We start from the raw sequence: 14,830 nt of genomic DNA on the forward strand, positions 1-14,830 counted from the left end.
TGTAAATAACAAATGAATAAATCATAAAACTGACACTGGTTGGGCTTAGAAGAGAGAATAGTATGTCTGATTTGGAATATTTCTTTTCCAAATGGGTTTTGAGGCTCTAAAACAATGTCTGATGTTGAACTAAACTAGGATAGAACCAGATTTACAGATATCCATTTGACTTTTATTCCTTAATATCTTTCCAGCAAAAGCACTAGGTGAATCATGTCCTCCATCACCAGCTCCAATGAGACCCTGGTGAGCCACCAAACCTTTGTCCTGATTGGCATCCCTGGGATGCAAGAGAAGAACTCTTGGGTGGCCTTCCCATTGTTTGTGCTCTACGCCCTGACTCTGTTGGGAAATTTCACTATCCTCTATGTCATCAAGATTGACCCAAGCCTCCATGAGCCCATGTACTTCTTCCTTTCCATGCTCGCCTGCTCGGATCTGGGCCTCTGCATCTCCACCATGCCAACTATGCTGGGGGTCTACTGGTTTGACTCTGGGGAAATCCCATTCAATGCCTGCATCAGCCAGATGTTCTTTATCCATTCATTCCAATGGGCAGAGTCTGGCATTCTTGTGGCAATGGCTTTTGACCGGTTCATTGCCATCCGTGATCCACTGAGATACAGGTCCCGTCTCCCAAATACGTTAATAGCAAAAATAGGCATAGCTGTCTTTTCCAGAAGTTTCTGTATCTGTTTCCCACCCCCTTTTCTTCTTTCAAAGCTCCCTTTCTGCCGATCCAATGTCCTTTCTCATTCCTACTGTCTCCACCAAGATGCCATGAAGTTAGCCTGTGCAGACACAAGAGTCAACGTTTTATATGGTTTGATAGCAATTGTTTCCACTTTAGGCTTGGATGTATTCATCATTCTTGTATCATATGTCCTGATTCTGAAGACTGTTTTGAGCATTGCATCCCGAAAAGAGTGTCTGAAGGCTTTGAACACCTGTGTGGCCCACATTGCTGCCATTTTGATTTTCTATGTGCCAATGATTGGCATCAGTATGGCACATCGATTTGGGAGACACCTTTCCCCCATTATCCACATGCTGATGGCCAACATTTTTGTTACGGTCCCTCCACTTCTCAATCCTGTTGTATATAGCGTGAAGACTCAGCAGATTCGACAGAAGTTATGCAACATTTTCCAGTTTAGAAAAAGTAGGAGTTGATATTTATTTTGAAATGCCTTTTATCACAGAAGGATAATTATTTGATAAAGTGGTTTAAAATTAGGGATGGGTTGAACCATATCTCCTCCAGAAGTCTCTGTGTCTGCTTCCCATTTCCATTTCTAATTAAATGGCTCCCTTTCTGCCGATCTAATGTGCTTACTCATTCATACTATCTTCACCTAGACACAAAGAAGTTAGCCTGTTTTGGCACAAAAGTCAAGATTTGTATGGTTTGCAGAGACACAGCTAACTTCATATAGATCCCATCAGACAACTGGATTTTCTGTAACCTTTTCCCCACAAATGTTGTGCATTTAGTGTGCTTGTAGTAGTAACTCCACTTTTAAATGTGAACAGAATCAAATTTCTCCCCCATCTGGGCACATCTCCTTTGTCTACCCTTATGAAAGAGAGGAGCACACACAAGATCTCAACAAGATCTGGAGCAGAACTTCAGGACCTTGCTCAGGAGCTTTAGAAATTTCCCAGTAATCTACAAGAGTATGTGGTACAACCACTTAAATTTGTAATGAATGAGATTTTAAATATTGGGAAAGTACAAGAGTCTTGGACAGAGGCCTATATCACATTGATCCCAATTTCTCTATTAAATAATGATTATGAATTATTTGCAAGGGGTGTTAAAGGATTTAATTCATCATGAACAGGCTGGTTTTTTACCAAGCCACCAGGTGAAGGACAACTTAAGGAATATAATTGATATTATAGGGTATCTGGGGGCCAGGAATGAAAAACAAGCTGCATTGATGTTTATCGATGCAGAGAAGGTATTTGACAATGTCTCATGGTCATTTATGAAAAAAAGATAGAAATGATGAACTTTGGAGAGGCATTTGGTAAAGGTATTGAGGCAATTTATTCAGACCAACAGGCTATGTTGATTGTCAATAATGTGATGACTGAAAAATGTAAAATAACAAAGGGGACAATACAAGGGTGTCCCCTGTCACCGTTATTGTTTATTTTAGTGTTAGAAACATTGCCAAAGAATATCAGATCAAATGAGACAATAAGAGGAATAATGGTAAAGCATATAAACTGAAAGCTTTTGCAGATGACCTTCTGATTACTGTGGAAGACCTGAAGAGTAGCATACGAAGAGTCTTGAAATTTGGTCATGTGGCAGGTTTCAAATTAAATAAAAATAAAAGTAAGGTCTTGGTGAAAACATGGCAGAGCAATATAAAAAGGACCTACAGCAAACCACTGATTTATGTAGAGAGAAAAAGTTAAATATTTAGGTGTATGGTTAACAGTTAAGAATAAAAATATTTTTAAAGATAATTACACAGCTACTTGGAAAGAAATAAAGAAGAACTTAGATTTTTCAAAGAATGGCAAAAAAATATTTCTAGATTTATCTGGCAGGGGGATGTTATATGGTCTCGGCGGCCACTCCCAATCACCAGTCTAGATGCCGCATTCTGGATTAGTTGTAGTTTCCGGGTCACCTTCAAAAGTAGCCCCATGTAGAGCGCATTGCAGTAGTCCAAGCGGGAGATAACCAGAGCATGTACCACTCTGACGAGACAGTCTGCACTCAGATAGGGTCTCAGCCTACGTACCAGATGGAGCTGGTAAACAGCTGCCCTGGATACAGATTTGACCTGAGCCTCCATGGACAGCTGTGAATCCAAAATGACTCCCAGGCTGCGCACCTGGTCCTTCAGGGGCACAGTTACCCCATTCAGGACCAGGGAATGCTCCACACCTGCCTGCCTCCTGTCCCCCAAAAACAATACTTCTGTCTTGTCAGGATTCAACCTCAATCTGTTAGCCGCCATCCATCCTCCAACCGCCTCCAGACACTCACACAGGACGTTCACTGCCTTCACTGGTTCTGAAGAGAGGTAGAGCTGGGTATCATCCGCATACTGATGAACACCCAGCCCAAACCTCCTGATGATCTCTCCCAGTGGCTGCATGTAAATGTTGAAAAGCATGGGGGAGAGGACAGAACCCTGAGGCACCCCACAAGTGAGAGCCCAGGGGTCTGAGCACTCATCCCCCCCCACCACTTTCTGAACACGGCCCAGGAGGAAGGAGCGGAACCACTGTATGACAGTGCCCCCAGCTCCCAGCCCCTCAAGACGGTCCAGAAAGATGTTATGGTCGATGGTATCAAACGCAACTGAGAGATCCAGCAGAACTAGGAAACAGCTCTCACCTTTGTCCCTAGCCCGCTGGAGATCAACCAGTGCGACCAAGGCAGTTTCAGTCCCATGATGAGGCCTGAATCCCGACTGGAAGGGATCCAAATGGTCCGCTTCTTCCAGGCGTGTCTGGAGTTGTTCAGCAACCACTTGCTCAATCACCTTGCCCAAGAATGGAAGATTTGAGACTGGGCGATAATTGGCCATCGTGGCCGCATCTAAAGATGGTTTTTTAAGAAGCGGTTTAATAACCGCCTCTTTCAGCGGGTCTGGGAAGGCTCCCTCACAGAGGGAAGCATTCACCACCCCACGAAGCCCATCGCCCAGTCCTTCCCAGCTAGCTTTTATAAGCCAGGATGGGCAAGGATCCAGGAGACAGGGGGTTGGCTTCACTCGTCCAAGCAGCCTGTCCACATCCTCGGAGGTAACAGATTGGAATTGATCCCACACAACTTGACTAGACAGAACTCTAGCACTCTCCCGCCCCGGCCCTGCTCCCACGGTGGAGTCTACTTCTTCCCGAAACTGAGCGATTTTATCTGCAAAAAACTTTGCAAAATCATTGCAGGAGATCATGTGGCCCGTACTGGGCCCCGATGTCGTAGGTGGTTCCGCTAAATTGTGAACCACCTGAAAAAGTCTCTTGCTGCTGTTTTCTGCAGATGCAATAGAGGCGGTGAAGAATGTCTTCTTCGCCGTCACTATCACCACTTGGTAGGCTCGACGTTGAGCTCTAACCTGTGTCTGGTCAGATTCGGAATGAGTTATCTGCCACCGGCGCTCTAGCTGTCTCAACGATTGTTTCATTGCCCTCAGATCCGTGGAAAACCACGGGGCTGCCCGGGCTCCATGCAATCGGAGAGGGCACTTCGGAGCCAAACAGTCAATAGCCCTGGTTAACTCCACATTCCAGCGGGCCACCAGGGAATCGGCTGAAAGGCCATCAACATGGGATAAAGCATCCACTACCACTCTCTGGAAACCATTTGGATCCATTAAGTGGCGGGGGCGGACCATCCGAATTGGTCCCACCTCCCTGCAGAGGGGAAGGGTCACGGAGAAGTCCATTTGCACCAGGAAGTGATCTGACCATGGCACTTCTTTCGTTTCACTTTTACTTAGTGTCAGATCACCAACATCCATAGAGGTAAACACCAGGTCCAAGGCATGTCCGTGGCTATGGGTTGGGCCAGACTTATTCAGGGACAGCCCCATGGAGGCCATGCTTTCCACAAAGTCCCGAGCTGCCCCTTGTAAGGTTGTGTCGGCATGGATGTTAAAATCTCCTAGGACGACCAAGCTAGGTGTCTCCAGGAGAACATCCGCCACGACCTGAAGCAACTCGGGCAGGGAATCCTTGGTGCAGCAGGGAGGTCGGTACACCAAAAGGAATCCTGTACTGCCCCTATTGCCCAACTTCCAGAACATGCACTCAGGGTCTTTCCAATAGGACGTCTGGTGCAAACTAATGACTTCCTAAAAATCACTGCAACGCCCCCTCCCCGCCCACATGACCTGGGTTGCTGTGCGTAAGAGAAACCTGGTGGACAAGCAGCGGCAAGGACAGGCCCATCTGCTTCATCCAACCAAGTCTCTGTTACACATGCCAGGTCAAGTCCTCCATCCACAATCAGGTCGTGGATGGCAGTGGTTTTATTCATCATTGACCTGGCATTGCACAGCAACACTTTCAGGTCATGTGGGTTTCCCCTGTTGATTCCAGTATCCATCCGGTCAGGACCAGACCCGGAGGCAGGGATAGTCCTCAGACAACGACTAAACCTGCCTCCTCTGTAATGACATGGTCTGGTCTTAGCGTAACTCCTCCTCCTACCCGTGATCACTGAGATCAGGTGTCCCAGTGCATCCCCCCCTGTGGAACATGCCCCAGCCATTTTGTTGGCTGGGACCTACTCCCCAGCAGCCCTGACCCCTCCCCTTAAGAACAAAATAGCACCTTTAAAAACAACAAATAAAACAATACAAACAAAAAACAATAAAAATTACAAAAACATAAAATCAAACAAATTCCCAGGCCCAATAAACATCCATCCCACCCCCACCCCACATACAAAAAATTCAAAAGAAAAATTTTAAAACATTTTAAAAGCACTCTGCACCCATCCAGCAGAAACAGCAACTATCCTAGTGATGCCCATCAGGCCCTGCCCTGGGCCAGGTGGTAAGTGGCAGGAAGGAGCAGGGCCCCCAGACACTCACACAGGAGAGTCCTCCTGGGCAGCAGAGCGCAGCAGTCCCTGTGAGGCTTCAGGCCCCGCCCCGGGCAGGTGGTAAACGGCAACCTTTTGGCCAAGCTACCTTTCTACCCTTCTTACCCATAACTTCAAAGTTTGGGCAACTTCAGACTTTTGCTTTGGTGGGTAGACCCAGCCAAAACTAGTCATCCACTAGTATTAAACAATACTTGTTACAGGAGACACTTGGTGGAAAAGGACCAGTTACATCAGCATGAATCAACTCCAGTGGTTTTTTGGTTTCTCTCTGGCTTGCTCTTGCTACTGGGCAAGCCGTGCTTTTAACCTCCTTGCAGATATTACAGTCTAAGTAATTATCACAACTTTTAATGTTTTTCATTCCCCCCCCCCCCCGACAACTCCAAAGTTTTGTTCAGCACCTTAAAGCCAGCATGAGGCAGATGCCTGTGCAGGAGATGAATACACATATTGTGGGTTGGGACTTTTTGCACATTCACAACCTTAGACTCACACTGCAGTACATACATATTGGTTCTAAGGTTAGCATTTGCCAACACTACCCCATTTTGCTTTATCTAGCACTGATCTCCCATAAAGTTTACTTCAAAGCCTGCTTTTGCCAAGTCAGGAATACTCAGGAGATTGTTTTGCAAACTCGGCACACACAACACATTCCTGAATGTGTGTCCCACAATCTCCCCCTCAGAGATCACATTAGCTTTCTGGCCTGTAGCAAGACTTACATGCTTTTTGTTCGAAGCCCTAGCATCAGCCAGCAATGCTTTTCTTTTACAAAAAGTTTGAGAAGCTCCGCTGCCCAGAACCCACAGCTCTTCATTTTCTTGGCCATCTGCAGACACTCAAGCGGTAGACTCTTTCTGCTGCCTCCTGTGCTTCTGCTGTTTTGTTGTTTTCTTGGGCAGTCCCGAAGCAGATGTCCACTGGACTTGCAGCAAAAACACCCTTTTACTTTGTTGACCACTGGCTGGTCTGCAGCAGGTCCTCCTGGTTGTTTCTCTGGCTCCCGACACCTCTGCTCTTCCCGGCTGTTGTTCCCTTTGAGATGCTCTGACAGCTGGGCTGAGGTCATCTTTTGCTCTGCACACCTGTCATCTTCTGCATACAACCATCCGGTGACGTATTCCAGAGTCAGCATATCAGTCTCAAGGGACTCAAGGGAATTGACCAGCATATCATAGCTGTTGTCAAGGGAACTCAAGACCATAAAGACTTTTTCCTCTTCCCCCGCAGGCCTCCCTCTTAAGGCTAGCTCCTGGAAACAGCATGTTAGGAACTTTAGGTGGTTTACCAGGGAGTCACCCTGTTTTATCTGACACCGGTACATTCTCCTGGTCAGTGTTATCAGTGAGCCAGCTGTCTCTCGCACATAGACAGCCTTGAGTGCATTCCACACCTCACTTGCCATCACCTTATCTGCTACATAGACTAGCTGGCTGTCGTCCACTCCAAGGATGATCGTAGCCAAGGCTTTCTCATCCTTTTCTATCTGGGCCTCTGCTTGTGCCAGCTTTTCATCATCGTCCTCCTCCTCCTCAGGGGGTTGCGGTGTAATTTCCACCACTTTCCACAGGCCCTCACGCTTGAGGAAGTGTTACATGCGGACCAATCAGATGTTGTAATTCGTGGCCATCAGCTTCTCTAGCAACATGCCAGCTCTGGACTGCTCCATACCTGCAGCTCACCTCCAGCACCCACGGCTAGATAACTGCTACCTGTACTCTTGCACAGAGGAAGCGTGCTGGGCCCATAACCCTGTCGAGAATTCTCAACGGCGCTTTAGCAGAAATGCTCAGAGTTCCAGTTTCTTCAGCGCAGTGCAGTATATACAATATACAATAATCTACAGGCTATAATACACGAGCAGTTCATACAATCAAACAGAGTACCTGGCTGCTCCTTAAGGCAAATAGGAAGACCTTTCTATCTCTCTCTCTCTGACCACACTCTTCTACACCCCACACTTACTGCTGGACAGGTTTCCCCTTTAAACCGATGACAACCAATCAACTGACAGCACATTACTGCCGAGTCTTTCTGACCCAGCACTTCCATAGAAAGTATTGCAGGCTGATTGCATCAGCCAGTTGCATCAGCTAGCAAACTCAAGCCTGCAGGCTTGCTATCTCACACAGCATTCTGTGAATCCCGACAGAGCGAGGGAACACTTTTCCTCTGTTCCCCTCTCTCTTAGCAATCCCACTCCCGAGGCATTTTCCTTTGTATGCCAGACCAAAAAAATATATAATAATGATAATAATGATGATGATGATGATGATAAATAAATAAATAATATAAAAAATGTGCAATCTACTCCTTGAGTGGGAATTGAAAGATGAAGTAATAAAAGAAACAACGATAAAGTGGTCACAAGATCTGGGCAAGAAAATACATTTAGGGAGGTGGGAAAAATTATGGAGTGTCAATATAAATTTCACAGCTTGTTATTTGATAAGAGAAAATATAATGAAAATGTGTTATCGTTGGTACCTCACCCCAGTAAAATTGGAAAGGTCTATAAGAAATATTCAAACCTTTGTTGGAGATGTAAAGCGGAGGTGGGAACAATGCACCATATGTGGTGGGGGTGTAAGGTGATTAAACAATTTTGGACCAAGATACATGAAGAGTTGAAAAGAATATTTAAGAGCACAATCCTCCAAAAGCCAGAAGCATATCTGTTAGGCTTAATAACCAATGATATCCCCAAAGATAAAAAGAATATATTCCTCTATGTGACAGCACCGGCTAGATTACTCGTGGCAAAAAATTGGAAAACAGGAAAAATACCAGAATGGAGAATTAAGATTTGTGAATTTATGGAGATGGAAAAATTAACAGCATCAATTAGGGGCTGCCCCATGCAAAAAATTAAGAGAGAGTGGGATTGTGTAGAGATATATATGGAAAAAATATGGATATAGAAATTAATTTTAACATAAACGTAAAAGGAAAGATTCACAAGGATACAAGATGATATTATAAAGGATATGACTATTAAGTATAAATAAGTGCTAGCACAACAAGAAACAAATGCCAGTAAGATCTCACACGGGTGAAGGGAAGTCGGGGGGGGAGGGAAGTAGAGGGTGGTATTTGGAAAATCATTAAGAATGTGATATAAAAGTAAAATGTTTGTGCTTGTAATTGGAATTATATTGAATGACTGTGGTTGTAAGCTCCCCCCCCCCCAGTTTTTACTTCTTTTTCTGTCACAAAAACTTTAAATAAATTTTATTTTATTTTTAAAAAAAGTTTGCTTAGAGAAATGAGAAAGGTAGCTTAAAAACACCAACACTGAAATGTTTGCTTGCAAAAAGTTTTCTCTCTTTCCTGTGCTGAACACCAGTTCAAATGGCTAGAAAATTCTTTTTGAAGTTCCGCTAAGTTACAGCTGATTACAGCCCATCAGTGCTATAGACAAACTCCAGATACTCCTCAGGGGCTGAGAAATCATCACAGTGAAGCCTGTTAATTCTAAAGGAGCTTTATGAATACAAACAGCACAAGCTGGAAAATGATTTTTTAAAAAAGACAATGAAAATCATTTAAAAGACTTGACTTCAAACGGCACCCCAAAAGGAGCTTGTTTAAATAGAAGCCTGCTGCAAAGGGGAATTCTAGTTTCCTGTCATATCCAATCCCTCGTGCTGTGCATATAGGAAGAGCAGAAACACTTTCAAGGTCACTGTGAACAGACCAGCAGTTAGGAGCTGGACAATTAACATGAAAACTCGCATGCTAACGAGCAAACATCACAGTGCAGCAAAGAAAGTTTATAAGTTATAAAATTGCTCCAATGGGAAGACTTGCAGGCTAAACATGCATGAATCTTAGCAAGGGAAATATAGATGAAAGGCCTCCTGAAATGTGACAGTGATTGAAATCCTTACCTGATAGGCATAAGCTAGAGATCCTCGCCTGTTAAGTGTAAGGTTACCAGGAAGCTTGCCAATTGTTATCTTTGGCCCAGAGATCTAAGGGAAGAATGGGAAGCCATGTAAGAAACCGGCACTGCATAATTGCATGCTGTAACGACCTTCTTGACCTGGCTCATCCCGTGTCATGAACTGCCGTATTTTTCGCTCCATAAGACACACTTTTTTCCTCCTAAAAAGTAAGGGGAAATGTCTGTGTGTCTTATGGAGTGAATGCCTACGGATGGCGGCAGGATCCTGCTGCAGTTGCGAGCAGAGGATCCATGGCTCCCCTTCCTTCCCTCCTCCGTGGCTCGCTTTGAAGCAGCAGAGCCGGAGAGAAGCCGCTTACACGAGAGGAGGCTGCTGGGGTTCCTGTGTCAGGTCCGTCGGGGGCGTGCTGCCTCCCCACTCGTCGCTCCTTGAGCACGCATGCTAAAGAAACATAAAGCTCCTGTCCCTCTCACTCTCACTCTGATATACCGGTAGTTTATTAAATAGTTTAGTACAACATTTGATTCAGAATATTTCCCCCCTGTTTTCCTCCTCTAAAAACTAGGTGCGTCTTATGGTCAGATGCGTCTTATGGAGTTAAAATACAGTATGCCAGAGTGTTCGAGTTTAATTGCTCATGTATCATGTGGGCTGGTCCTCTGAAATGTATACGTGTGGTGAGAGCCAGTGTGGTGTACTGGTTAAGAATGGTGGACTCGTAATCTGGGGAACTGGGCTCGCGTTTCCGCTCCTCCACATGCAGCTGCTGGGTGACCTTGGGCTAGTCACACTTCTCTGAAGTCTCTCAGCCTCACTCACCTCACAAAATGTTTGTTGTGGGGGGGGGGAGGAAAAGGAGAATGTTAGCCGCTTTGAGACTCCTTCAGGTAGTGATAAAGCGGGGTATCAAATCCAAACTCTTCTATAAAAGCCTGAGCTAAGCATAGCTTGATGCTTCTGTCTGCCTTAAGACTGGAGACTGCTTGCAACCAAATAAAGGGCGATTTTCCCTCAAATCCTTGGTCATTCCTTTATTGGCTGATTCCTGCTTCAACCTTGTCCAATTATCAACATTTATTCTATATTTGAGACCTTAGAATTCCTGTAACAAACCTAATACCAGCAAACCCTCCATGTTAACTGGTCAGCTCCCCAGACAAAAGTCCCATGCCTCATCCAGGACAAAGCAGTTACAAAAGCATTACAAAGCATTACAAAAAATATTGGTAAGACCATGAGACAATATTGTTACATATCATCACTGACAAGTGAATACACCCCCCCCCAAACCTCCTCACTTAAACATGCTGTGCCAACAAGCAATGGATGAATTCTGACACCTCCCCTGACAACTTGAGAAGACACCATGGGGGTAAAGTTCTTCAACGCCCCTGGCAGCTCATCCCTGTCCTCCTGCTCCTCTCCTGCTCTTCCTGCAGTTCCCCCTTGGGAGTCTAGGAGGCGCTCTTCCTCAGCCCCAGTGCACTCAGCACCCGTTCACGGATCTCCTTGGTCTTGGCCCCATAAACGATGGGGTTGAGCATGGCTGGAACCATGAGATAGATGTTTGCCAGGAAGATGTGGACGTGGTGAGGGATGTTATGTCCAAAGCGGTGGGTGAGGAAAGAAAAGAGGCCCGGTGTGTAGAGGATGATGATGACCCCCACATGGGCCCCACAGGTACCCAGGGCCTTGTGCCTGGCCTCCAGCGAAGGCAGCTGGAAAACAGCATGTAGGATCAGCCCATAGGAGACGAAGATAAAGCCAAGGTCAGCACCGACAATGACAAGGGATAGTATCAACCCATAGAGGTTGTTGGGTGTGGTGTCCCCACATGCGAGCTTCACTACTGCCATATGTTCACAGTAGGAATGGGATATAAGGTGGGAGTGGCAGAATGGCAGTCTCTTCACCAGGAAAGGAAAGGGCAAGACAATGATGAAGGCCCGGACCCCGATAACAGCACCAAACTTTGCCACGGTGTTTGTCGTCAGTAATGTTGTGTAGCTGAGTGGGGAGCAGATGGCCACGTAGCGGTCATAAGCCATGGCAGTGAGGGTCCCAGACTCCACCGCACAGAGGGCATGGATCATGAACATCTGCACCAGGCAGCCAGCAAAGGTGATCTCTTGGGTGCCAGCCCAGAAGATGCCCAGCATCTTGGGAACGATGCAAGTGGGCATGGCTATATCTGTCAAAGCCAGCATGGAGAGGAAGAGGTACATGGGCTTGTGGAGGCTGGAATCAGTCTTGATGATCCAGAGCAGGGTGGCATTGCCAAAGACAGCCATGGCATAGATGAAGCAGAAGGGGATGGAGATCCAAACCTGTATGTTCTCCAGACCTGGGAGACCCAGGAGAAAGAAGGAGGAGGAGGAGGAAGGGCCATGGCTGCTAATGTTGCCAATGTCTGGCATGACAGATGCTAGTGAATTGCATATACAGTATGCAGAGAGAGTAGAGCCACTTCCTTTGATTAAAGCTCCCCCATTGCAGTGAGATTGTTCGTGTTAAATTGAGCAAAGATCTGACCCTACAGCTTATCTGTCTGAATTTCTCCCTTTGTGACACAGGTGCTCCTGACTTTACATGGATGTGTTCAGACTGCTCCTTGTAAAATCGTAAAAGGTGGCTTCCTCTAGATTTTCGTGTAGTTGCATATACTGGCTTCCAGAGACATTGCCCAGTGGGAGACTACTGACCTTAGGGTCTTTCTTGCTGCTATGAATAGTCTCTGTTCTTCTAAGGTCGGTTCTCTTTATATGCTCCATCAAAAAGCAAGCAGATAGAAAATGAATTTGATGCTTCTCAATGAGGAGGCTTGAGAGAGAGGTGGGCTTTTGCTGCTTGGTCTAAATTGTGGAATCAGACAATTCAGGGGTGCTCTATAGATTCTCCTAGGATCCCCCCATCAATTACTCATCAAGAAGCCCCCTTTTTGGAAAAGTTGCTTTTGTTTACCCCCATTCTTCAGCTCTTCTGACTGGTCTTTGGGGGTGATAATTTTAAAAAATATATTTTTGACTTAATTTATATCTTTGAAAGGGAAAAAGGAAGTTCAAGAAGAGAACAACTAGTGCCAGAACAACATCCTCAGGAGTCCAATTCTGGAGTAAAGCACCTGCATGAAAAGAAAGGATAGAATAATAATAATAATAATAATAATAATAATAATAATAATAATAATATATTTATACCCCGCCCATCTGGCTGGGTTTCCCCAGCCATTTTGGGTGGCTTCCAACAGAACACTAAAATACAATTACCTATTAAACATTAAAAGTTTCCCTAAACATGAGGATGGATCCAGGCCATGTCACAACTGCAGATAAATTCAGGGTTAGGGTCAGGGAGCATAAGTGCTTTGAGAAGACGTTGACAAGCCCAAGGCACCCATCTCCCTCCCCCATATGCACCCAGCATTAAAAACACAAGAAGAGCCCTGTAGCTTGATTAGGCAGAAAGTTCACCTGGTCCAGCATCCTGCTTTGCCAGATGTCCCAATGGGAAGCCTAAAAGCAGAACAGCTATAAGCAGCTATCCTATACTGAGTGAGACCAGCTCACGATTGTCTGCACTGACCAATGTTATCAACTAGTCTATGTTCGAGACCCTCAGCCCAGACGTGGGTCCCCCAATGGCCACTCCGTGCAGACCATTCTACCATCCTCTAGCGGAGAAAGTGCTGCTGGAGAGCCAGCATGGTGTGGTGGTTAAGAGCGGTAGACTCGTAATCTGGGGAACCGGGTTTGCTTCCCTGCTCCTCCACCTGCAGCTGCTGGGTGACTTTGGGCCAGTCACACTTCTCTGAAGTCTCTCAGCCTCACTCACCTCACAAAACAAAAAAAATTCCTTCCAGTAGCACCTTAAAGACCAACTAAGTTAGTTCTTGGTATGAGCTTTCGTGTGCATGCACACTTCTTCACACATGCAGTAGGTGATTAATCAGAAATGGCACACGGACCCACACCTCTTACTTTAGATCAGTTTTTTATGTCTGTATCAGCTGGCGAGGTGCATGGATCTCTCCAGGGTCCTTGAAGTCCTTGGTCCAGAAACAGCTTGGATCCATAGCTCACCTGTGCCCAGCCCAGGCACATCTGCGAGGTGGGCGGGTTCAGTGCCTTCATTTTATAGGCTTTGGAACAGCTAGGTCGAGATAATGGCAGGGGATTTTTAGTGACTTCAGAGTCCCTCAGGTGCTGCATCCGTGGGAGATGGAGCACAGGTAATAAATCCCTTGGTGATTCTGGGTGCGTAAGGTGCAAGGGGTTCTATGAAGCCCACTTGGCTATTGCCTAGGGATGGTTGCTAGGGAGCAGGCCAGGCCAGCTTCACGCAGCTGGGATGGAATGTGTTCTGTCCAGGGAGATTCTTGCTGAAAATCACCAAGGCTGCATACACACCACACACACCAACACACACACACACACACAGAGAGAGAGAGAGAGAGAGAGAGAGAGAGAGAGAGAGAGAGAGAGAGAATCTTGTGAGCTGTAGTTCAGGGCCACTGGCAAATGACTCGTCCTCCCTGCAGATACTCCAGAGGAGATCTCGGGGGAGTTCAGAGACATGAGGCATGGTGAACCCCCGACTCCCTATGTCTCCTATCAATATGTTTTTTTTAACCAGCACAAGTTAGCTCTGCTGGATATTGTATGAGAGAAAACTTTGGTACTTGGAGAATCAGGTAGAAGTTGAACAAATAGGAAAGATTTATTTAACAGAATGAAATGGATAAAGCAAAGGATGTATCAGGAGGTAATATTCTTTCAGGAAGCAGTTAACTTATTAATAATATACTAAATCTCATGGATGTTACAGGCTTCTAATCAAGCACAGCTTGATTAACTTTCTTCATTTATTACACTTTAGGTAATAGGTTATAGGTTTCCAGACTAGATCTCTCCCTTCCTGACTGGAATGAGACGCAAGGAGACATTATCCTCCCAGCTTCTACTTCTGTTGCTCAAACTCAGCCCTCCAGTCAACTCCTCTCTGAAGACTCTCCCAAGACACACAACACAGTTTTACTGTCTAAGCTCAGATACACCTTTCTCTAGCTGCAGATATTTTCCTTAATAATAATAATAATAATAATAATATTTTTTTATTTATACCCCACCCTTCCTGGTTCTGAAAACTGGGCTCAGGGTGGCTAACAACAAATTTTAAACACTTAATTGTGATTCAATAAAAAACAGCATAAAATACAGTATAAAAGCGTGAATAACAAGTTCAAAAATCAATTTATGGGAAAATCCATCCAATAAACATTAGATGATCACCAGGGCTAGCTGGCTAAATTAGTCCTATTTGGGCCAGTGAGGAGACC

At 45.5% G+C, this 14,830-nt stretch overlaps 3 protein-coding genes across 3 annotated transcripts in view; 1 reads left to right on the top strand and 2 right to left on the bottom strand.

Moving 5' to 3' along the window:
• Positions 1-213: 213 nt before the first annotated feature.
• On the top strand, positions 214-1,173 carry LOC309368791 (olfactory receptor 51H1-like; the record flags this gene model as incomplete). The annotated part of the gene is made up of 1 exon (XM_081909098.1): positions 214-1,173. One exon carries the CDS (start codon positions 214-216, stop codon positions 1,171-1,173), a length of 960 nt encoding a protein of 319 aa, XP_081765224.1.
• A 167-nt stretch (positions 1,174-1,340) lies between these two features.
• The window catches only part of LOC309368792 (uncharacterized protein), a gene marked incomplete at its 3' end in the record, with an annotated part of 476,991 nt that continues 463,501 nt past the window's right edge, over positions 1,341-14,830 (bottom strand). Inside the window, exons 2-3 of the mRNA XM_081909099.1 lie at positions 2,856-5,177; positions 1,341-1,355 (exon numbers count right to left, since the gene is read on the bottom strand). Of these exons, the coding sequence (XP_081765225.1) occupies positions 1,341-1,355; positions 2,856-4,778 (1,938 nt within the window). The 5' untranslated portion in view covers positions 4,779-5,177. The remainder of the gene's footprint in view (positions 1,356-2,855; positions 5,178-14,830) is intronic.
• On the bottom strand, positions 10,950-11,912 carry LOC309368793 (olfactory receptor 52D1-like; the record flags this gene model as incomplete). The annotated part of the gene is made up of 1 exon (XM_081909100.1): positions 10,950-11,912. One exon carries the CDS (start codon positions 11,910-11,912, stop codon positions 10,950-10,952), a length of 963 nt encoding a protein of 320 aa, XP_081765226.1.

The sequence above is a fragment of the Podarcis melisellensis genome, assembly GCF_964234715.1.
Source record: "Podarcis melisellensis genome assembly, chromosome: 4".
NCBI classification, from domain to species: Eukaryota; Metazoa; Chordata; class Lepidosauria; order Squamata; family Lacertidae; genus Podarcis; species Podarcis melisellensis.